We start from the raw sequence: 24,826 nt of genomic DNA, 5'->3' as shown, positions 1-24,826 counted from the left end.
CTCCCAGAGCAGTGCAGCAGCCTCTCCAGAGCTGCGGAGCGGAGAGGCTGCCTTGCATGATGTCCCTGGTGCCCAGCGCCTGTCCCCTTCAGCTGCCGCAGGTGCTGCTGCTGCAGCAAGTGATGTCCGTGGGGGAGCAGGAGCTCCGCCCGCTACCTTCGCTCACCAGGCGGAGGGAGCCCGACGTCGCAGAGGGTCCAGGAGTTCGTCCCGCCAGGTGGCTCCTCCTTCCAGTCGGACAGGACCGGTGTCGATGGTCGTGGCAGCGGCCGGGCCCAGCAGAGACGACGCACAGCGGCAGACGGCTTACACCGGGTCCTGGGCGCCAGAGAGTTCGGGAGAAGAGTCAGGAGACGAAGGCTTCCGTCATCGCGGATCCGGGCATTCGGCTGTTCCGGCGCCTGGCCAGAGTCAGCTTGGTGAGCATAACCCCTCTATGTCCTCTTTTCTTCCGCTTGCTTCTTCTTCTTCTGTGTGGATGGGTGGGAATTCCTTAGCATCTGTCTCTTCTGCTGTCCCTGGTGTGTCTGCGCAGAGCGATTGGGTGGGTCCTTTAATGGCGGGTATAGGTCAGCTGTTTAGTCGCCTGGTCGCTGCTCCCTCGGCGGCGCCATCCCCGGTTAGTGCTTGGGTGGAGGCGGGCGGTCCAGGGGGTGTCCAGGTTACGTCGGGTGGGAATCAGGCAGCTGTAGTTGACACGCAAAGGGGTGATGCGGTCTCGGGGGTTGCGCCTGCGCCGGTGGCAGCGTTATCTGCCTCTGACCCCGTGGTGGATCCGGTCCGTTTGGACGATGCAGCTCGGGGTGAGGTTTATGTTTGTTTTGATGGCCCGTTGGGGGCGCACCTTAAGCAGGAGGTCAGGGAAAAAATCTGGAAAGACGAATACGTCGAGATTTTTTCCCTGTTACCTTTGGAAAAATTTAACTTGGACAGGGTGAAAGTGACGGAGTCCAAGAAAGAGGAGGAGGAGCGGCGGCGATATCGCCTTATCCCCCGCACCTTTTCTAATTGGTTGCAGGCCTTTTGTATTTTGGCGTGTGTTATTGGTGAGAAGGCCCCGCGGCATTGTTCCGGGTTGTTTTGTTATTTAGATTCTATTGCAGAGGCGTACAGGGTGTATGGCGGGACGGCCTGGCTTCGGTATGACGAGCAATTTCGTCAGCGGAAGGCAGTACGCCCCGCCATTCGTTGGGATCACAAAGACATCAGTCTTTGGATGCGTCTCATGGTGGCAGCGCGTTTGCCTCAGCAGCCGTTTCGGGCCGGGGCCGGGGGTGTCTCCGAGACACAGGGCCCCCCGGCCTCTCGCCGACCGGGTTGCTGTTGGCAATTTAACGAAGGGCAGTGTCGTTTCCCAGGCACCTGCCGCTTCAAACATGAATGCTGGCATTGCGGGGGGTCCCACAGCGCAGTTAGGTGCTTCAGGAAACCGAAGGGCGGACAATCGGACGCTGTTAACAAGAGGGGTGACACCGGTGAGGGTAGACGAGATGGTCCCGTACCTAAGTAGATATCCTGATGCAAGCGCTGCGCGGTTTTTGGAGGAGGGTTTTCGTTTTGGTTTTCGCATCCCATTTTTGGTGATGCGCCGGTTTTTCGCCCCAGGAACTTAAAGTCTGCTAGAATGCACCCTGAGATAGTGGCCGATAAATTGGGGAAGGAGGTGGCGTTAGGTCGTATGGCGGGCCCCTTTGGGGAGCCTCCTTGGCCTCACTTGCGGGTATCCCCCTTGGGAGTCGTTCCTAAGAGGGAGCCTAACAAATTCCGTCTCATACATCATTTGTCTTACCCGGTAGGTTTTTCTGTGAATGACGGTATTGATGATGAGTTGTGTTCAGTGACATATGTTTCGGTTGATAGGGCAGTGGCTTGGGTGCGCCGATTGGGTCCGGGGGCCCTTATGGCCAAGACGGATATCGAGGCGGCATTCAGGCTCCTGCCGGTCCACCCTGACAGTTTTCATCTCCTCGGGTGCATGTGGGACGGCTCTTTTTATGTGGACCGCTGTCTCCCGATGGAGTGTTCGATTTCTTGTGCGTACTTTGAGTGTTTCAGCACCTTTGTTGAGTGGGTGGTCCGGGAGGAGGCGGGTCTGAACTCCGTCTTGCATTATTTAGATGATTTCCTGTGCATCGGCCCTCCAGAGTCCCGGGTGTGTTCGGTGTTGCTTCATACTCTTGAGCAGGTTGCGCAGCGTTTTGGTATCCCCTTAGCTCCTGAGAAGACGGAAGGGCCTACTACCACTATCCGTTTTCTGGGGATCGAAATAGATTCGGTGGCTATGGAGTGCAGGTTACCCGAGGACAAATTGCTTGACTTAGTGCAGGTGGTGGGGGAGTTGAGAGTGGCTAAGAAGGTGCGCTTGCGTCAGTTGCAGTCTGTGCTGGGTAAGCTGAATTTTGCCTGTCAGATTATCCCTATGGGCGGATATTTTGTAGGCGTTTGTCTTTGGCTACGGCAGGAGTTAGGAGCCCGCTACATTTTATCCGTTTGAATGGGGAGCATAGGGAGGATTTGCGAGTGTGGAGTGATTTTCTGGCACGGTACAATGGGAGGTTGGTGTGGCAGGAGGAGTGGGCTGATAATGCAGGTTTGGAGTTCTATACTGACGCGTCGGGGAGCGTGGGTTACGGGGCCTATTTTCGGGGTCGGTGGCTTGCTGAAGAATGGCCGGTTTCTTGGAGGGAGGCGGGGTTCCTGACTAACCTTGCCTTGTTGGAGTTGTTCCCTATTGTGGCTGCCTTAGAGGTTTGGGGGGGGGGAGTTGGGTAATAGACGGTTACGGTTTCATTGTGATAACCTGGCTGTGGTCTATGCCATCAACTCCTTGACGGCGTCTTCCCCTCCGGTAGTGCGGTTATTGCGTCACCTGGTATTGTTGTGTCTATCTTTGAATGTATGGTTGGTGGCGGAACATGTTCCCGGTGTGTCTAACTCTGTTGCTGATGCCCTCTCTCGGTTTCAGTGGGACAGGTTCCGTCGGTTGGCGCCGGACGCGGAGCAGCATGGCGAGCCTTGTCCTCCCCGACTCTGGGACCTGGCGTTCGGACAGCGTTAGGGCTTCTGCGGCGCTCCTTGAGTGAGGTGACGTGGAGGGCATACAGTGCGGTATGGCGGGAATGGGAAGGGCTTTGTCTTGAGGTGAGTTGTGATCCGTTGTATGGGGATGTGTTGCCTGTTTTGTTGTTTTGGATTGGGGATTCCTTTTCTAGGTCAGTTTCGAAGTCTGGGATGCAGCGGAGGTTAGCGGGTTTGGCCTTCTGGTTCAAGGCCTTTCAGGTAGTTGATGTCACCAAACATTTTTTGGTGCGGCAGGCCCTGAAGGGGTATGCTTTAAGGGCTTCTCCGCCGGACGGCCGGAGACCAGTGACGTTTGGGGTTTTGCTTGAGTTGTTGGGTCAGTTGGCGGGGGTGTGTCGTGATGATTATGAACATAGCTTGTTTAGTGCAGCTTATTCGTTGGCCTTTTTTGGGGCGTTTAGGATCGGGGAGTTGGTTAGTCGTTCTTGTGTGAGTAGTGGGGGTTTGCAGTTTGCTGATGTGCAGTGCGGTAGTGATTCTGTGGTTTGCTGGCTTAGGCGGACGAAGACTGTACGGAAGGGGAGAGGCGTTCGGGTGGTTTTACATGGTGTAGAGGATTGTGTGGCTTGTCCGGTTCGTTGTGTGGCTAGTTTTTTGGGTGTTCGGGCCATGGTTGGGGGTCCTTTGTTGGTGCATCGGGACGGGAGGTCCCTTTCGCGGTTTCAGTTTGTGGCTATTTTTAGGAGATTGTTGCAATGTTTGAATCTTCCTGTGTCGGAGTTTAATTCTCATTCCTTTAGGATTGGGGCTGCCACGGAGGCGGCCAGGTGGAATCTGCCTGAGGAGGTGGTGATGCGTATCGGGCGCTGGGAATCCAGGCGGTATCGACTCTATGTGCGGCCTGACTTGGTGTGTGCATGATTGTTGTCTTTCCTGTCCTTTCCCTACTTTTGGTGTGGGTTGTGGTTTTGCATGGTGGTGACTTTCTCCTTACTGTGTTGTTTTGTTTGCGTTTCCCCCCCCTCCTTTTAGCTGACGGTGCGGGCCTCGTGTGGATAGTGGGCCACTCGTATGTGCGGAGGGGAGCTCGGAGAGCCGACGTTAGGCCTGACGGCCGGCAGCTGGGCTTCAAGAGACGTGAGGCCGTCATTAGATGGATAGGTATAGGGGGACTGTTGTGGAGCGGGCTACTGCCGGAGGTCCATTTTTATTCGAGGATGGATCGCTCTCCAGATGTGTTGGTGATTCATGTCGGGGGCAATGACCTGGGTGTGAGGTCGTCACGGGAATTGATTAGGGACATTAAGTTTGATGTCCTCCGCCTCTGGTCATTGTTCCCTGGCATTGTGGTAGTCTGGTCGGAAATTGTGGCCCGGCTGAATTGGCGTTATGCCAGATCCGTGGACTGCATAAATAGGGCCAGGCGCAAGGTTAACAGGGCCGTGTCTAGTTTTATAGTTCGGAATGGGGGGATTGCTGTGCGACATAGGTATTTGGAAACTCCTGCTCCTGGCCATATGCTGGATGATGGGGTTCATCTTAATGGGGTGGGCACAGACATCTGGTGCTTGGGGCTTCAGGAGGGTATCGAGAAGGCGCTGCAGGTGTGGCGGGACTCTCAGGCGTAAGGGGTCACGCCTGATCGTATGGCGGTAGGGAGGTCTTGCAGGGCACGTTAAGGTGGTAATTTGGATGGGGACCCATAAGAGGGATGATACTCCCCGCTTGTTTGGTGGCTTGTGGATGGGAAATGGTGCAGTGCCAGATGACAGATTTGTCAGCCCCTGAGTCGGCGCGGTGCGGCTGGGGGGATAGCCAGGAATACTGGTGCTGCTGCAGGGTGCTCTGCCAGACCTCCCTAGTCATAATGGGTTAACTAATGTTATGGTTATTATTGTTATTTATTTTTTATGTTTGTTAATTATTGGAAGCACTTTTAATAAAGAGGCTGTTATGGCCAATTTTTTCCAACGTTAAAGGAGGTGTCCTCAATTAATGGGCGAAAGGGGGGAGGGGGTGTGTGGTATACGGGGTTTTAGTGGGGGGGTAGTGGTCGGTAGGGGATAGACGAAGGGACTCAGCAATACCTTAAGTCAAGACCCCACACAGCTCCATAAACAGAAAGGTAAAGAAAACAAATAGTAAAAGTAAAATTATTCAAAATATCTTTTTTTTTTTAACCCTATAAACCCTAACCCCTATGCATTTATAAAGGCTAAAAGCTGGATGAAGAATGTCTTCAGTGTACACGAGATGCAACGTTAGCCATTACCCAGAGCAACAGGTTATGGTCATGGGAGTACCATTACATACAGTTATGTCATGGGGTAGCACAGTTTATTGTTCATTTCCAATTATCTGGGCAAATATGTACATAAGGGCACCAATAACATGTATATATAGGTTGTGAAAGAGATGCCTAAATCCTGTGCATGCAATATGTTATCACTGAACTACATGGCCCAGAATGTCTACAGGAACTATTAGTCCTGCAATCAAAGTGCACCTGTAATATTACTGCACTGAGTAGTAAGTGTTCCTGGCTCTGGGTTGTTATGATACATCTGTGGCTCTCTTCCTGTAGTTCCAGGACCTAATGACAGTCTGCAGCTCCCCTGCCACATGGGGGCTTCACAACAGCTGGAAAGCAAGAGCTTGGAAACCATTGCAGTAAGTAAATGCACTCCTATGCACTCCTACTGACCTTAAATCCTTTATCAAAACCTTGAGAATATAGGAATGTGCAGGATCTTACCTGTGTGGAGATGGGACTGTATGTGGATTGTATACACCACACAACAGCTGTGCACAAGAGAACAGCCCCAGTTATACACACTTGAAACAGAGGACAGTCATGACAGGCTGCAGGGGGAGCACATGGCTAATACATAGAGATGGCAGTTATCATGGCTGACAGGAATCAGGCAGTGGAAGCAGCAGAGGGTTCTAGCAGGCATAAAAAAAATTCTTATGCATGTACAGTATAAAGAGGATGCATTTATACTGGGTTCACACTATGTATATTTCAGGCTGTATTTGGTCCTCATGTCAGGTCCTCATAGCAACCAAAACCAGGAGTGGATTGAAAACCCAAAAAGGATCTGTTCACACAATGTTGAAATTGAGTGGATGGCCGCCATATAACAGTAAATAACGGCCATTCTTTCAATATAATAGCCATTGTTTTAAAATAACAGCAAATATTTGCCATTAAATGGCGGCCATCCACTCAATTTCACCATTGTGTGCACAGATCCTTTCTGTGTTTTCAATCCACTCCTGGTTTTGGTTGCTATACAGCCTCAAATATACAGCCTCAAATATACGTAGTGTGAACCCAATTAGTGCTTTGTTCACAACATTTTTTACTCTCTAAATAAGATAACGTCCGTCATTTTGAGGTTAAAATGACAGACGTCACTTCGCTGTTTGGCTGCCCGTCAGTGCAATGACGGCTGCTGGTACATTATTTTAAGTCAGGTAGACTGATTGGCCTTTGGATGTGTCTTAAATTGAAAAGTCGATTGAATTTAATAGTAAAAACAGTAAAAAAAGAAAACTCTGTGTGAACAACTAAAAAATAACGTCCGGTGTTTGCAAAAGACATCCAAAAATAATTGACATGATCATTATTTTGACATCTGCGGAGACACAGTCCGTCATTCCATAGACGTCAATGCATTGCACTGAAGTAAATTGAATCGCGGCAATAACAGCAAGCGCCTTTTCTCTTTTTTGGATGTTGTGTACACACACCCTTACACTGTGTTAGCTGTAGTATGTGTGGACGCAGTCAATGTATCCGTGTATTAGTAAAACATGTTAAACAATGTCATTCGGTTGTGTTAATAATATAGCATATATACTGTCAGGGGCATGCACTGTATCATAAACATAGCTTAGAATCAGTGGGGAGAAGCACTGCCTGGCCTGCAGAGACCTTTGGACAGCCCAGAGAAATTGGACAGAGATCGCTGCACACCAGGCAGCGTAAGGCTTTAATGCACACTTCTCCTCGCTCTTTCAGTTCATCTGTGTGGATCTCATCACACCTCTCAAACCCCAAAATTTTTGACGTCTGTGTGACACTTTAACAATATAGAACATAGCACTACTGTGGGTCCTTATCATAACAGTTTTTGCCTCCAATTGAACATTAAAGCACACAGAGGTCTTTATTAAATTTCTTGTAATATGTTTATGGAGCTCAAGAGGAGGGGACTGAGCAGCAATACCAGGTGCTGCGTGCTGGAGCGCTTTGGCCCCTCCAATAAGCTGATCGTTGGTGGTGCCTTGAGTCTGACCCTTACTGATCTAGTATCGATGGCCCATTTTACAATATTTCACTTACAGTAACATGGTTCCTGTTTTACCTTCTTTATGCAAACTGGAAAGTAATGCCATCAGCAACAAGTTTTTCAGAGTCACTGCCCAGGGTGACAGATGCTATTGACTAAAACGCTATGTAAAGGCACCAGACTAAAGCTTTGAAGATTTTCTGCTGTCTCATACTAACTGTGACATTACATTAACCCAGTGGAAAATTTCTCATTTCGTGCAAGAATGGCTTGTTTATGGAAAGTATCTGTATGATTTGCCTTGGATGGCTTCCAACAGTATAAACTAATAGTGAGAAACGGAAAAGCAGTCTGTCATTAAAGGGGGACGGTCAGCAGAATAATTCTGGCCTATCTGCAGGCAGCATTCCCTAGAGTGGGGGTGGCTATAACTGCATTGAATGGGGCCAGGAAACCAAACTCGGGACTCTCTGAGCTTAGGCCAGCCAGGGAGTGGAGCACACAGCTGCACTCTCTCCCCAGCTGTATATTGGGCTCACATTGGTGAGATCAGTAACTTTTGACATGACATTAGTGACATGACATTAGTACAGACAGAAACACTTTAAATAGTGCCTGTATGGGACATGGAGAGAATTAAATTGAGCATTGGCACTTACATGTAAAATAAGATTTAAGAATGAACAAGCATAGGTAACATGTTTAGGCTGTATTCACACACTGTTTTTAAAGCGAATGTACCACTAGGTACATTGCTTTGGATTTTTTACATGCACAGACTGGCACAGGGATGCAGGTGGCGTGATTCCTTTTTTTGATCCGCTGCCTGGTTCCTGCGCACAGTGCCGGTCTGTTGCCCATCACTGGCCTGCCCTGGAGCACAAGGCGCAGGTCCGCCGACCCCAGCATGAAAAAACCCATCCCCTCTGTGATGTGGCTCCATTTGAATCAATGGACCCACGTCACAGAGGAAAGATCATCACACTAGGGGCCGGCGGGCCAGCTTCCAGTGCTCCTGGGTAGTGTTGAGCTTATCTGTCAAAGTGTTTGAGTTTGGCAGCTGGAACGCTCAGCATTTGATTACCCTTAGCTGTGGAAACTGCATGCCGCCCTAGGGCTGCCAGTAAAACATGGATACAACCTATGGTAATGTCCATGTTTTTCTGGCAACCCTAGTGCGGCAGCCACGGGTAATCAGTTGCCGAGTGTTCCAGCTGCCAAACGCGAACACTTTGACAGAGCAGCTCAACACTACTCCTGGGCGGGCTGGTGCTCTGTAATAGACCAGCGCCATGGGCAGGAACCGGGCGGCAGATTAAAAAAAAGGCTGTGCTGTGCCACCAGCATCCCCGTGTAAAGTGAAAAAAAAAAAGCTGTAAAAACTTATCAAAATCATTAGCTACGGCCGTCTTTATCAATATTTTGATGGCTGTACCTAAACATTGGCCATTGTTTTATACATTGTGTGCCCGTTGTTTGCATTGACTTCAATGCAAATCATTGCATTGACGTTGTGTGAACATAGCCTTAATGTGTATGGCCAGCTTAAAAGGTCGGGTGTTTCACACACAACTGCTTTGTTTTGTTTTTGGAAAACTGCCACTGCAGTTTTTGTGCCAAACCAGAAGTGGTTTCAACAGAAGAGAAGTCCTCCCTGTATATTTTCCATCCCATTTGAATCAAGTTCTGCCTTTGGCACAAAAAAGCCATGTGGCAGTTTGGAGAGACCTAGGGTACAGTTGATGACCACCCTTTTTTTCACAACATTAGGTCCCCTGACTACCAGCTGCTCACACGTTGCCCTTTGTAGTGTTTACCTTTCCTGCACCACCACCACCACAACAGGGTAAATAAAATATTACACAGTTTCCTTTAAAAAGAAATGGGTCAGCTATTAAACATAAAGGGGTACTCCAAAGGAAAGAAGTTTTAAATTAACTGGTGTAAGAAAGCTATAAAGATTTGTTTAAAAACTGAAGCCTTTCAGTACTTATCAGCTGCTGTATGTCCTGCAGGAAGTGGTGTATTCTTTCCAGTCTTGACACAGTGCTCCCTTCTCCCACCTCTGTCTGTGTCAGAAGCTTTTCAAAGCAGGACAGGTGTTTTATGGGGATTTTATACTGCTCTGGATAGTTCCTTTCAAGGACAGAGGTGGCAACAGCGAGCACCATGTCTAATATAATTTCTTTAAAAATTCTCCTTCAGGTCAAATGATTTGGCCACGAAGACAAATTGACGGCCAAGGGAGGAAAGTGCTCTCTCACAGCTACATAGAATGATTTATCTCACATTGCCTTTTGGGGTGGCTCATCTACTTAATAGCCCCAACCACGGTGTCAGTTCATTCCTAGACACTAAGTGCAGGGGAAAAAAATAACAAAAAAGTGACAACAAAAAACACATGAATATAAAAGAAGGGGCAAACTGAAAGTGCCCCAACAAACACCCTATATACAGTAATCTATATATACACTTCCGACGCGTTTCTCCTGTCTGCTTGTACAGGTTCTTCAGGGAAACAGGTGTCTATTATACAATGGATTAGATCTAAAATAGATATAGGATATCTCAATGCGGATCACACGGACTGTGTCTGTTGTCTATTTGGCCCCATAAATTAGGTGGCCTAATACATTTTGGACCTGTTGTTTAGTGGAGGCTAATAATTCATTGTCTATTGCTACTATAATCCATCGGACTTGTGCATCCTGTTTGCTTACTGGAGACATGTAATGGATCAGTGTACATTGTGACATTATTTATTCCATACATCTGGTGGCTGTCCATCTGGACCCATATAGTGGGTGGCTAAGTACTTTTTGCACCTCCCCTATGGTGGATGCTATGAATTTATCATCTATTGCTACTACTATTATACAATTTTAGAATTTGTGTATTTAAGTCTGATCCGCATTGAGATATCCTATATCTATTTTAGATCTAATCCATTGTATAATAGACACCTGTTTCCCTGAAGAACCTGTACAAGCAGACAGGAGAAACGCGTCAGAAGTGTATATATAGATTACTGTATATAGGGTGTTGGTTGGGGCTTGTTCAGTTTGCCCCTTCTTTTATATTCACGTGTTTTTTGTTGTCACTTTTTTGTTATTTTTCCCCCTGCACTTAGTGTCTAGGAAGGGACTGACACCGTGGTTGGGGCCACCCTATTAAGGAGGTGGGCCACCCCAAAAGGCAATGTGAGATAAATCATTCTATGTAGCTGTCAGAGAGCACTTTCCTCCCCTGGCCGTCTATCTATAAATATTTTGAGTCCCTTATCCTCGAACAGCATTTGACATTAGGTACAGGAACACATTAGCACGATTTTTGCACTATTTTTGTTTAGTGTTTGGATTTTAGAATATCTGTAATAAAAGTTATGTTTTATATGCCCTAGGGTGTGAATAGTGGATCGTCAATGATTAACAACAAAACTTAGGACATCATCGGGCGCTTGTATATATGTAGGCTTGCGGTGGCCTGAGTATCTTCGTGTCCGCAGTGATAATAGGTTTGTATGAAAGACATTTGGGCTAATTTACTAGCAATCCGTTAATTTTAAGCTGTTACGCTGTCGGTTGTGTATCTTTTTTTTCATTCATTCATTAATGCGGTGCCTGCTCTTTGTAAATCTGAAAGGTTTTTCACAGGACAAAACTCAAACCCGGCCATCCCGCTGTAGGCTGTGTACCGGGGTGGGCTCCCCAGGATACAGCAAAATCCCAAACAAGGAAAGTGACTCGATCACCAGTTTAAAAAAAACTGCACTTTACTGAAACATACAAAGGTACCAAAGGTACTAACAACTGAAATATCCCAAAATTACATACAATCAGGCCAAGGCCTCTGTGCTACACAGCGTGCCTCCTGGAAATTAGTTGTATGAATACACACACAGTAACTTTACCTACTAGCAAACTCAGATAGGCCATCCGCCATATACCTATTTATCCCCTAAATAAACAGGAACCAATATGTGGAGGTGCATCTCATGGGAGTTTGCGGTATAGCACAGCAGCTAAAGGCCCTATTATACCAAGCGATTATCAGCCATATTTGGACAATTATTGGCAGTTGTGGCCGATAATTTTTTGGTGTAACAGCTACAGCTAAACATTTTTAAACAATAACGCCGGTGTGCTGGCCGTCACCCCGTGTAATTGGAGCAGTGGCAGTAGACGCCACTATCTCCTATAGGCTCCCCTTCTGCACCTCCTTGCCCCCCCCCCTCCCCCCGCACTTACTTGCTCGCTGTCAGCGCATGTAATAGGGCTGGCAGCGAGCAGGGAACGAGGAGCAATCGAGCGATGATCTGACATGTTGGCGCTCGCTTGCTCCCATTGTAATAGGGGCGTTACAATCCTATAAACTATTTACACTGTTTCTTAAACCACGAAAAACAGTATAACAAGACAAATGGCCAAGTATGCTGTGATGTTCCTTACACAACACAATGTGGTCACAGACAATAGCCCTGAGTAAACGATCTACAGGCCCAATATCTGTCCCAGAAGGTTTGTCGTGAATGCTTACTGACCCGGTCTCCTTTATATGGTTACTGAATGAGGGAGCCCCTATTGCCACAGTTCTGTAGCAAAGATGGCGGTCTATTCTTTTCATAACTGCATTTGACTCAGCGCCTATGTTATCTCGGCAAATCTCTCCCCTCCCAACAAGATCCAGTCACAGACTACTATAGCTGCTCTCCTCAGCAGTTATGGGGTCCTAGAAGAAGGATACTTCATGTGGATGGCATCAGGTCTCTCAGTCTGCATCTGCTACAGCCAACTCTCTCATTAAAATGGCTGCTCCAGACTTCCCTCATCTTCGTTCAGGTTCGTCTCCCTTGACAACAACACAGTCCTAACAACACAGGCTGTGTACAAAACAGCGTCATCTTGTGGCCAAATGCAGAATGTCAGTTTAAAACCATATGTCATACATACTATACACAATTACATCTCTTTGGTTGTTTTACCATCTCACATCGCCACACTAGAAGTGTCTGGTTTTTAGAATAGAAAACTCAACAAAAAAATGGCGGTTTGCTTAGTAAATCTCTTGGTTGTGGTGGGTTTTAAAGGACACACCCATGACACACCCACTTGGCAAGTTTTTGGACAAAAATTACGGGTTTATCAGGTTTTGGGGAAAATTGTGTCATATGCGTTTAGTAAATATGTCGGAACACCAAACTGACAGGAAAAATAGAGAAAAAAACTGTAAATTTTCTGACGGGAACAAATTAGTAAATACCCATTGAGTCCTAAATTTGCCAAGGCAGCCATTGGATGATGTTGGCATGAACTTTACTGTGTAAAGGGTGCATTGGTACACTGGTCGAGTCATCACAGCAGTGCAATGGGAAAAAAGTATTAAAATTTTTTTCAAAGGAGTAAAAAATAAGAAAAAAGAGATTTTGTACATATGATAGGGATTTACTTTGATCCAAATCTTGACCACAAATAATAACGATCATTAATTTTTAATTTATTTACCTTTCACAGAGAGTATATACAACATATGTTATGTGCATAATTCTAGACCACTTGCCTATTGACTTTGATTGTTCCTATCAATGTGGTTTTGAAAAAAAAAAAAAAAAGAATTTTTTACACACAAGGTAAGCTAAACGTAGGGTGGACATTTGTTCTGCTTGTCTTAATTTCACTGACCCTTTGTCTCCTCCAAGACTTTCCTTGTGAAAGTAAACTTCATCCACCCGCCAAAGAACAAACATCCTGGATCAGAATTCTCCATGTTCACATAGGGTGAGAAACAAATTTGCTCAGGTTGGTCCACACAGAATTCCACCCACAATTTCACATCATCTGTGATGTAAATCTGATCTTCGTTGGGGTAACTTTTTGCTATAAAAAGAGACAGTTGAGGCATTGAGAAGCTTCACCGCCTTTGAATCCAGTCAAGGATAGTACCTAAGGTGGTGACTGGACTCAACAGCAATGGGGACTTGGAGGGGTAAGGGGTTAGCAACATGCTCCCTTTTAGTAATACTAACACAGTTTAGTGTGCAAGGTAAGTGTATATTTTTTTTTAGTTATTCTTTTAATACTTGCTTGTTTAATTGTTTGAAATGATTGTTTGAAATTCTATGTTTTTTTTTTTTAAGCAGGTTTGATGTCATCCTCCCTTTCAGTGCAACAGATATCTGGTAAGTACCTCATTTAGTAGTAGATAGTGCTGTGTTTCCCAACCTCAGGGCACCCCTCAGAAATTTCTTTTACTTTTTGGCACCACGGCCAAATACTGAATGTTCTACAAAATACAAAAAAAGTCATCCAGTGACTCACAGGTAGCGCATTCTTTAATTTGAGACGTTCCTTTTCCTCTCGATCTAGCCCAGACCACTATGACAATTACTTCCAGCTACAATTCATCTCTTCCGAACCTGACAGACAAATATCGTAGTCTCTGCATTTTTCTAGCAACTTTCTTCCCTTTTTCCCAACTATAGGCTCCCAAACAGTAGTAAATCTGCTGTTTGGTAGGGTGCCTCCCGTATGTAGGATCCCCTGATGTGACCCCTCATATAGTAATAATGCACCCTGCTGTGGCCCTTGATATAGTAATAATGCCCTCTGGTGTGCCTTCCATATATTAATAATGCCCACTGCTGTACTCCCATATAGAAATAATACCCTCAGCTCAGCCCCCATATAGTAATAATGCCTTCCGCTGTGCACCCTCCCCTTGTGTGCCCCCATAATAAAAATGCCCTCTGCCCTACTCCCATAGTTGTAATGCCCCTTGCCCTGCTTTGCCCCATAGTAATAATGCCCCCCGAAATGCTGTGACCCCATAGTAATAATATGCAAAAAGAGAGCCTGTGTAGCCTAATTTAAGAGTCCTGAAACACAGGACTACCAAATTGGTGCATTTGGTAGTTTCCCTACAGAAGCTACCCCTTGGCTGGGTCCTTCCCAGAGTGATATCTTGCTAGTCCTGTGTTTCCAGACTCTTAAATGAGGCTCCACGGGCTCTCTTTTTGCATATTCATGTTTCCCAGGGAGCAATGCACCAAGAATTTTACTGCATTGAACGTGTTAATTAGCAGCCGGCAGGGTTATCTTTGGCTGTTCTCCTTGAGATTAGTGATCTGTTTCTCTCATAGTAATAATGTCCCCCTTCACTGATGTGCTTCCATAGTAATAATGCCCACCTGCACTACTGTGCCCCCATAGTAATAATGCCCCCTTCACTGCTGTGTCCCCATAGTAATAATGCCCACCTGCACTACTGTGCCGCCATAGTAATAATGCCCCCTGCACTGCTGTGGCCCATAGTAATAATGCTCCCTTGCACAGCTGTGCCCCCATAGTAATAATGCTTCCCTGCAATGGCCCAACACAAAAAAAAACAACAAACCAATATACTCACCAAATCAAGGCAGGGAGACGCTCTTCCTCTCTTCTTGCCCCCCAGTTTGTGAGCCGCCAGAGCAGATCCTCCAACAGGTGCAATGATGTCATATCACTGCACCTACTGTAGACATCACATCCCGGTCTCTCATAGGCTGCAGGCATGAAGAGCACTGTAATGTCAGCCTGCTCAATGTAATGCCGATACAGTGAGTGGGCTGACATTTTAGTGAGCACAGCCGAAGGTTCTAGGGATACTTAAAGTGAACATTCCTACCAGAATGTCTGGCACCACTAGTGGGTTCTCCAGGCACCCCAATGTGTCACAGCACCCTGGTTGGGGACCACTGACATTGTGTATAAATATATATCCCAAAGTAGCAGTTGAAAGCATCTGTTTTATAATAATGTATTCGTAAACCATACTGATCGTATTTACGGATTCAGGTTGCTTATAATGGTCAGAAATAAAACATCCTTTAAATGGTCAGAAATTTACCAAACTCAATATTGGCCCATATTTCATACTTAAATATGTACTGTAACTTGTATTGACATTTCTAACAAAGAGCAAATATCAACTTCCTTGGTTCAACAGTCCCGATTCAACAAAACAGAACAATAGAAGTGTACACAATACATAGGTTCACACAGCTCTGTGCCGACAAAACAAGTGTTTACTATAAGGATAACAAATTATAGTCTATTGACACAGTAGTAGTCACAGTCCGTTACTCAATAATTCAATGGTCACGTTCTGGAATAGAGCATATCAATACATTCTAGAAAGTCACCCCTGATTTTTTTATTTTAAAAAGTTCTTTAAAAATGTATTCAATGCAGTTAAATTGGGGCAATAATGGGGCAATGCCAGGTATTCCAGCTTTCCAATTCAATACTGACACAGCTTGACAGACGAGCTCTAGTGTTTTCATGGCAAGAAAAGTTCTGCTGACTGCACTATTATGGACATCAAAATATCAGAAATCCTGATTTGTCCTCTGGATGAAAGATGGAACATAGCTTTACTATACCTAACTGTGTTGAGTATTTTATGTTTAGAAGAATTCCGACCAATAGATTGCTAATTTGCTTTTTTTCACCTTTGAGTAGTGAATTATATCCTATGTGTGCAATAATTCTTTGTTATAAGGTTCTAGAAAAGGTCTTTCTTTTTTCTGTAGATTCCCAACTGACCTTCATTGGAACTCCAACACCAGTTATAAGAAGTAAGTGTATAATACCTAATGAAATATGTTAACATTTAATTTATTAAATATACAACAGAAACAAGTAAGTCCGGGTTTACATTCATCCCGTGGTAAGTCGGCATTTCCCTCCGGTGCAGGAGAAAAGCATTTTGGATCTGAACCCATTGTTTACAATGGGACCGTACAAAGCATGCGGCGTTCAAATAGTGCCACCACATCGCTGGACATCTTGTGCGGCACAACCTATCCTGCAGCGTCCTGACGCACCGCCAGTCCGGTGATGCGGCAGCCGCATCCATTGAAGTCTATGGAGTGCCGGAGGACCTGCCGGTACCAACACCTGCATTTATGCACTCCAAAAAAAAGTTGTCCCCAGCCCTCCCATTAACCCTTGTGACCCTAGCCCTGCAGCAGAGGGGCCCCTGGAAGGAGGGGCAGCACTCTATAGGAGCTGTCCCCATGTTCTGCTGCCCCCAGTAAAGAGCTCCGATATGAGTTGCCCTCCCTCATCCACTATAGTACTCTACCTGCTCTGATGGCTCGGATGCTGCCTTCTGTAGCAGCTGACCCTATAGATGTCCCCATTTAAAGGGCTCTGGTGGGAGTTGCCCTCCCTCCGCCAACCTATAGTAGATGGCCCCCTCTGAAGTGTACCCCTAAAGCAGACCATCTACTTTTGGGGTACACCTCACAGGGGGCCAACTACTTCTGTGCTGCTGCCCCCTAAAAATAGATAGCCCCTGTATGTAAAGGAAAAAAACTGATCACAACTGATGTAATAAACTGATTGTAACTGGTTCTTATGAAAAAAAGGATAGAAAAACTGATTTAGTATCAGTTGTGACATTTCTATACTGTTTAATTCAAGGAAGATCTTGTATGTGTGAATGCATCCTTAGGCCCATTCACACATCAGTAACTGTCTATAATTGCAGACCTGCAACCATGGACAGGATTAGGAATACGTTTTAGTAAATGTGCAGGGACCCACTGTCAAGCGGGTGACACGGACGCACAATGGCTTAAAGTGTCACTGTCATTTCATTTTTTTTTTTTTTTTTTGCAGAAATCAATAGTACAGGCGATTTTAAGAAACTTTATAATTGGGTTTATTAGGCAAATATGCTATTATCTGCAATCAAAAAGACTTCCCCCAGGTCTCCCCCCTCCCTTCCTCTCTTTCATCCACTGCTCATTATCAGGAAATCTCGACTAGTTTACATCAGTCGGACCCTGTCGGTTCTATGAAGGGAGGGAGGGGGAGGAAGAAAGGAGGGAGATGAGAGAGCTGAGAACAAAGGATTACACAGCGGGAGCTGCATGAAAGCTGTTTTTCAGAGGTCAGAGAAGTCAGTGCTGACTTCAGAGGAGGTAGCCCAGTGATGTAGCTGTAAATTAACTCTTTGTTGTCCTGTTTTGATGCCTCATCTCCCTCCACCCCTCCACTCTCTATAGAGAACAATAAAGACAGGGGGGAGAAAACTGCTTTTTCATGATAAAAATGCATTTTTCGGCTGTACTGATTTCTGCAAAAAAATAGGCGACAGTGACACTTTAATAATTTTTTGGGGGGCACAGATCATGTCCCCAAAACGGATCTGGTCACATGATTCATCTGAATATAACAATTTAGAGAATCCATCATATACCACATAATAGAATAATGTGCAAGTTTGGGTCTATTATATACTAAGAAACCAGACACTTTTAATAGCAGCATAAAAAGTTAATTAATGTAAATCTAATTCCTAGGTCAAAAAGAGGGGCATGTAAGGGGCAAAGAGGGACAGAGAGACGTGGGTCACAAGTAGGGATTGTCCCTCCAAAAGAGGGACACTTGGGAGGTATAAGTAAACCAACACTGCAGGAGAGAAATAAATACTCTTCCACCTGTGGTAAACCAACATCGCAGGAGAGAAATAAATGCTGATCCACCGGTGGTACACCAACACTGTAGTGCAGAAACAAATACTGCTCCACCTGTGGTAAACCAACACCGCAGGGTAGAAATAAATACTGCTCCACCTGTGGTAAACTAACACTGCAGGGTAGGAATAAATACTGCTCCACCTGTGGTAACCAACACTGCAGGGCTGAAATAAATACTGTTCCACCTGTGGTAAACCAACACCGCAGTGCAGGAATAAATACTGCTCCACCTGTGGTAAACCAACACCGCAGTGCAGAAATTAATACTGTTCCACCTGTGGTAAACCAACACCGCAGTGCAGAAACAAATACTGCTCCACCTGTGGTAAACCAACACCGCAGTGCAGAAATAAATACTGCTCCACCTGTGGTAAACCAACATCGCAGTGCAGAAATAAATACTGCTCCACCTGTAATAAACCAACACCGCAGTGCAGAAATAAATACTGCTCCACCTGTGGTAAACCAACACCACAGTGCAGAAATAAATACTGCTCCACCTGTGGTAAACCAACACCGCAGTGAAGAAATAAATACTGCTCCACCTGTAATAAACCAACACCGCAGTGCAGAAATAAATACTGCTCCACCTGTGGTAAACCAACACCGCAGTGCAGAAATAAATACTGCTCCACCTGTGGTAAACCAACACCGCAGTGCAGAAATAAATACTGCTCCACCTGTAATAAACTAACATAGCAGTAGAGAAATACACACTGCTCCACCTGTAGTAAACTAACATAGAAGTAGAGAAATACACACTGCTCCACCTGTAGGACACCAACACCAGAGTGCAGCTGTCCTGTTCCCATCTCCACCCCTCTACCCATAAGAGTTTTAACCCTCTTCTTCTTTCAGCAGCTCCCGTGCACATTCCACGTTCTCCAATTTGTTATACTGCCCCCTATGTAAAGGACCTGGGAGATCATAATCATGTGAAAATGATCATGACATCAGCACAGGTCCTTTACACACTGTGAGTACAGAGTCTACAGAGCTGCCATTATCAGTGTATACTTTGCCTGGAGCCCCTGCTGTGTGCACAGGGACCCAACGCCCCCCAGAGAAGCGCTGTCCTGTGTCATTAGACATGCTTGTTGTTTAAGAGGCTGGAGCAGGACCTGGACTCTGGCGCCCCCATTTGATTTATGAGGTGATGCACCCTGTGCGATCGCAAAGGTCGCACACCCCTAAGGCCGGCCCTAAATGCACACAATGTATTAAATAACAGATGTTGTCTGCGCCAACATCAAAGTAATGTTTGTGTCAATTATTTTCAGACGTCTTTTGCAACCAGTGGACGTTATTATTTTGTTATTCACGAACAGAATTTTAATTTTTTCACCCTTTTTACTATTAAATTTAATGGGCTTTTTAAATAAAGACGCACCCAAAGGCCAATCAGTCCACCTGAATTTAATGACAGGCCTCCAATGCTTAAAGTGTATTAAATAACGGACGTTGTCTTCGTAGACGTCAAAATAATAATCATGACACTTATTTTCGGAGGTCTTTTGCAAACACTAGACGTTATCACCAACAGTTTTTCTTTTCACCATCCTTTCACCGTTTTAACTATTAAACTATTTAACTATTAAATGGCTTTTCAATTAAAGACATGGACGGCAAAACAGCGAAATGATGGACGTAATTTAAAAAAAATTTAAACGGACAAGAAAAAATGTAGTGCGAACATAGCCTTTGGCTTCAAATACTGACCTAACTACTGTATTGTGTGTGAACATGAATATGTTATATAAAGCCATCTTTCCATCTCTAACAGGCGCCATTTCTGCTCACAATGGCCAAGTTTGCAGCACGTGGGGCAATTACTACTTCAAGACCTTTGACAATGACGTCTTCTATTTCCCTGGAACATGCAACTATCTTTATGCATCAAATTGCAAGAGCAACTATGAAGACTTTAACATCCAGATAAGGCGGTCCATTGTCAACAACCTGCCAACCATCAGCCACATCACTGTAAAGCTCGATGGAGTTTACATAGATTTACAGAATAACACAATAACAGTTAATGGACAACCGTGAGTTATTCAACTTATATTTTATTACACAGATTTACAATTCAGTATTATCTATTTATATATGCTTTACCTACCAGTAACATCTAATAGCTACAATGATATTTACTTATTGCATACTACATTAAATATATATTAAAATATATAAGAAACATTATTATTTCTTATATAAATTAGATCCACACGTCCACCTTTGTAATTATTTTCGTATTGCTCCAATGTGTGTGAAATAAAAAAACAAAATCAACCTTAGGCCACATTCACACTACGTATTTTTACATTAAACAACGGCCGTTGTTGCAGGTCGCAATGACAGTGTACAATTACAATACACTGTATGGAATCACAGCTGTAGTGTATACACTGTGTATACACTATGGCCGTGGTTCTCTGCGGCCACACAAAATAATTGACATGTCTATTTTGTGCGGCCGCTATTTAGTGAATAGCGGCCGCACAAGATAGCCTGTTCTCACAATGTAAAGTACGGCTCCGGACGTACTTTACATTGTTCTCTATGGCTAATTAGAGTGCGGGCATACCCGAATGTACTCGCATTTCAATTAGAATGAAGTGATGTTCACTTGCCCAATACTGCAGTATTGGCCAGGTCAACATCTAAGACATCGGCTGTAGTTTGTCACGTCACACACCGGCCGTGTAAAACAACGGCCAATGTTCATACAAAGTGTGCACATGGCCTTACACTGTATATATAGTTTATATTTTTGCAAAAAACAGATAAAAAAGGATGCATTTGTGTGCATCCGTTATGATCTGTTTTTCCATTTACTTCCATTGTAAAAAAAAAACGGATCAAAACGGATGAAACGGATGAAAAAAACGGATTGCAAAAACGCAGTGTGAACCTGGCCTAAGGGACATTCCTCTTTATTGATGTGCTCTTCATCTATTGCATTTATTAACTTACTGTTCATGTCTTGTACAGGGTGGACCTTCCCTACAGCTACTCTGGAGTCCAGATTGGCAGGTCTGGGATGTACATTAAGATAACTGCACGCTTAGGCCTCCAGTTTATGTGGAATGAAGACGATGCTCTCTTGGTAATTTTTTTTAATTTGATTTTCATACAGCAGATACAGATAAATCTGCTAATAAATTGGAATATTTTCTAATCTCTACATCACCCAATGTCAGATTTTTCTGCATATAATTGCAGCAGGATACACATACTGCATCTGCAAGGGATGCTGCTGTATGGCATACTGCAGACTCTGTTACCCATTGACGTTATTAAACAAAAAAAATCTAGTTTTTTTTTGTACACAAAAATGTGGTTGACTACGGTTTCCTGTACGCTAAAATTAATGTACTGAAATGGAACAGTGAAACAGATGGAAAAGGCGGTGTGAACCCAGCCTAACTTGCACAAAGTATTTAGTCTCCAGAAAAACTCCTACACAGCATAAAATATAAAGACATTTATAGATTTTACTGTTTAATTATTTTTTTTTTTTTAGTTGGAACTGGATCCTAAATTTGCCAACCAGACATGTGGTCTTTGTGGCGATTTCAATGGAATTCCAATTTATAATGAGTTTATCACCAATGGTAAGTTCTCAGGAATGAAGACATTAGATAAACTGTGTCAACCTTACATAGATTAGTAACAAAACAAGAGGGGGGGAGGCAGGTGTAAGGCTGCGTTTACATGGAACGATTATCACTCCAATTTTCGTGATAACGATCGCATTTGAGCGATAATCGGCTTGGGTTAACACAGCGAACGAGCAAGCGACGAGCGAGAGATCGTTCATTTTGATCTTTCAACATGTTCTCACATCGTTGTTGCTCATTCGAAAAAAATTCGCAGATTGATTCGTGTAAACAGTCTTTCACCGATACATCCAATGTGTGAGATGGGCTTAAGCGATCTTAACGATCGCAATAACGATTTTTCCAAACGATACATTGTTCTGTCTAAATGCTGATCGCTATAAAAAACCCATTGTTATTTCGAAATCGTTAATCATGCTTTGTTGATAAATTTAGTAAATTTGACCCTTTATGATCAAATCTTCTCCATTGTCTTATAATTCTATAACGCTTTACAGATGTTCAACTGTCTCCAAATCAGTATGGAAATTTGCAGAAACTGAATGGCCCACAGGAACTGTGCCAAGATATAACATTAGCCGCTCAGAGCAACTGCACAGACTCTGTAAGTAAACAAAACTCAATCTGTCAGGTATCTCACCCTATACCCTGACCCCTGACCCTGATACATGACTTAGGGGCCATTAACACATCCGCAATACTGTATATAGCCCGTGCCCAGACTGTATAATGTGGACCAGTCCTCACGTTACTGTACTGACACACTGTGTGAATGACATGTGAATGGCCCCTTACTCCTTTGTGCCTTCACCTCACTCATTTTGGCTCATATTCCTGGCCCCTTCTGAATAATCTTGTATGTTAGACAGTGTGTAGGTAACACTATCTGCCTATCTGTGAAAGCCAGGTGAAAATTACATATCAGGTAGTCACCTCTTACTACACTTCTTCAAAGCTAAAGGATCCAAATGTATCCAGATGAGATCTTACAATTATAGGCTATGTTCACTGAATTGGCAACAACGGCCGTGATTAATTCAAAAAATACTTTCAATTGCAAATCAATGGGACATAGTATACACTCCGGCAGCGATCGATAGCGGCCTCAGTAAAAACTGACATGTCAGTTTTATGCGGCTGCCACTCATTGAATAGAGTCCACACAAGCCTGACAGGTCACACAAAGGAGAGTGTGTTCAATTGTGTTCAATAGAATTGAAGTTTATAGATAAGATTTACTGACACCGGCCGTTTTGTGACCCGGCCGGGGCACAGAACGGCCAAGGTCTTACATAGTGTGAACCTGGCCATAAGATATTAACTTGTTAGAATTGTAGAAGCAATGTAAATAGTTTGTGACTCACAGATCATTTTAATACTTTAAGGGGTTGTCCCAAATTTGATATTAAGTTAAAGTGTCACTGTCATGTCATAGGGACTTGTCAAAAGTTTTGATCAGTCCGGGTCGGAGCGTTCAGACCCCTACTGATCAGGAGAAATAAAGAGTCGAGCTCCATAGACTTCCATTATGAGCTTGACTCTTCTTTTAAACTCAGAGCGGGAGTTGATCGCACTGCAACTGTCTTTTCCTGATCTCAAACACACATCTCTATAACCTGTCAAAAGTTTTTTAAAACAACTGTGACACTTTAAAGCGAATGAACCACTACGTAGATCATTTTGTGTTTTTTACATAAACAGACAGGCGCGGGGATGTCGGCGCCATGATCCTTTTGTTAAACAGCTGCTTGGTTCCTGTGCACAGCTGATGTATTCCCGAGCACTGGCCCGGCAGAAAGTGCTGGGGGTGGGCCCGGCAGCCCCCAGTGTGACGATGTCCCTTCTATGACGCTGCTCCATTGGTACTAATGAAGCCGCGTCACAGAGGGAAGGGGGGTTTGTCACACTGGGGTTGGGGGGATGCCCACAATGCATCATGCCGAGCCGGTGCTCAGGAATAGATCGGCGCTGTGCATGGAAACCGGGCGGCAGTTCAACAAAAGGACCATGGCGCCGGCATCCCTGTGCCGGTCTGTTTATGTAAAAAATACAAAGCAATGTACCTAGTGGTTCATTCGCTTTAAATTATTAACATATTTTTCAGTAAAAACCTTTTCAATTACAAATATTTAACTTGATTTCCTCTCAGAATGTCTATCTAATCTGCCTAGTGCTGGAAAGTAGGGGCTGCTTCTAGTGCACCGCACTACCCCTTTAATATCAGATCAGTAGTGGCACAACCACCAATCAAATGAATGAGATCTAGCCACAACACAGGAAGCAATCTAGAGCTGTGCTTGGTAAACAATGAAGAGGACACAATGTCAACCGGCTTACACCCAGGAATGGTTACACCCAGGGATCTGTTATTTATGGCCTATCCAAAATAAAGGATTGTTGTACTTCTGAAAGACCCCTTTAACTATGGTGAAAAAACATTGTGGGGGCATCTCTACCTCTTCACATAGTGTGTAGAAGTCAGTGAACATTTTTTTTAGGAATTGTGTCAACACGACAATAATTTACAGTAAACTTTGTTTTTTACAGAAAGACTTGTTGTGTTATACCAGTTAAACAATTCTGTTAAAAATATTGTGTCTGTATTATTCCCAACAGAGGAAAATATGTGAAGTGGTCTTGACAGGCGCACCCTTCTTACAATGTAACTCTTTGGTAAATCCAGCTCAGTATATTGATGCCTGTGTCCAAGATCTATGCAGATGCAATAAAGATGCCATAGGCTTTTGCTTATGTAACACCTTTACTGAGTATTCCCGCCAATGTACCCATGCTGGTGGAATCCCACAAAACTGGAGAACTACCACACTCTGTCGTAAGTGCCATATGTATGTTCTAGATCAAAGGTCCCCAATTACTTATGAGTGATGGTCAGTAGCCAGAATTATAAAAAAAAAAAAAGTGAAAGAAAGAGATAATTAAAGGAAAATTCTGGATAGGGACTTTTTTTTTAAGTGCAGAGGAGGGGGAGGTAAGTGCATGTTCTTCTTCCCATCCTCCCCTCCCTGGCACTTTTGAAAAAATTGGCTAGACTTCTTAAAACAATAATAATATTATTTAAAGCACAATGTATGGCATCGGCCGTTCTGTGACAAGGCTGTGCCACAGAACGGCCGCTGTCTGTAAAGTTCAACTTGGCCGGTACTGGAGTACCGGCCTGATGAACTTCATTTATTTCAAACTGGAATGCAGGCACATTCGGGTGTGCCCGTGTTACAATTAGCCATTGCAGACAATGTAAAGTCTGGCTGAAGCCAGACTTTACATTGTCTGCACTGTCAGTCTTGCTATTCAATGAATAGCGGCCGCTCAAAACTGACATGTCAGTTCTCTGTGCGTCCACATGG

General features: G+C 44.5%; 1 protein-coding gene across 1 annotated transcript in view; it reads left to right on the top strand.

The window, feature by feature from the left end:
- The first annotated feature begins 4,238 nt into the window (after window positions 1-4,238).
- The window catches only part of LOC138789268 (mucin-2-like), a 62,396-nt gene continuing 41,808 nt past the window's right edge, over window positions 4,239-24,826 (top strand). Inside the window, exons 1-8 of the mRNA XM_069967872.1 lie at window positions 4,239-4,605; window positions 5,606-5,691; window positions 15,855-15,930; window positions 19,625-19,886; window positions 20,833-20,947; window positions 21,365-21,455; window positions 21,959-22,065; window positions 24,078-24,294. Coding sequence (XP_069823973.1) covers window positions 4,239-4,605; window positions 5,606-5,691; window positions 15,855-15,930; window positions 19,625-19,886; window positions 20,833-20,947; window positions 21,365-21,455; window positions 21,959-22,065; window positions 24,078-24,294 — 1,321 coding nt within the window. The remainder of the gene's footprint in view (window positions 4,606-5,605; window positions 5,692-15,854; window positions 15,931-19,624; window positions 19,887-20,832; window positions 20,948-21,364; window positions 21,456-21,958; window positions 22,066-24,077; window positions 24,295-24,826) is intronic.

Source organism: Dendropsophus ebraccatus, chromosome 4, assembly GCF_027789765.1.
Source record: "Dendropsophus ebraccatus isolate aDenEbr1 chromosome 4, aDenEbr1.pat, whole genome shotgun sequence".
NCBI lineage: Eukaryota > Metazoa > Chordata > Amphibia > Anura > Hylidae > Dendropsophus > Dendropsophus ebraccatus.
This window is presented reverse-complemented; position numbering and strand designations above follow the sequence as displayed.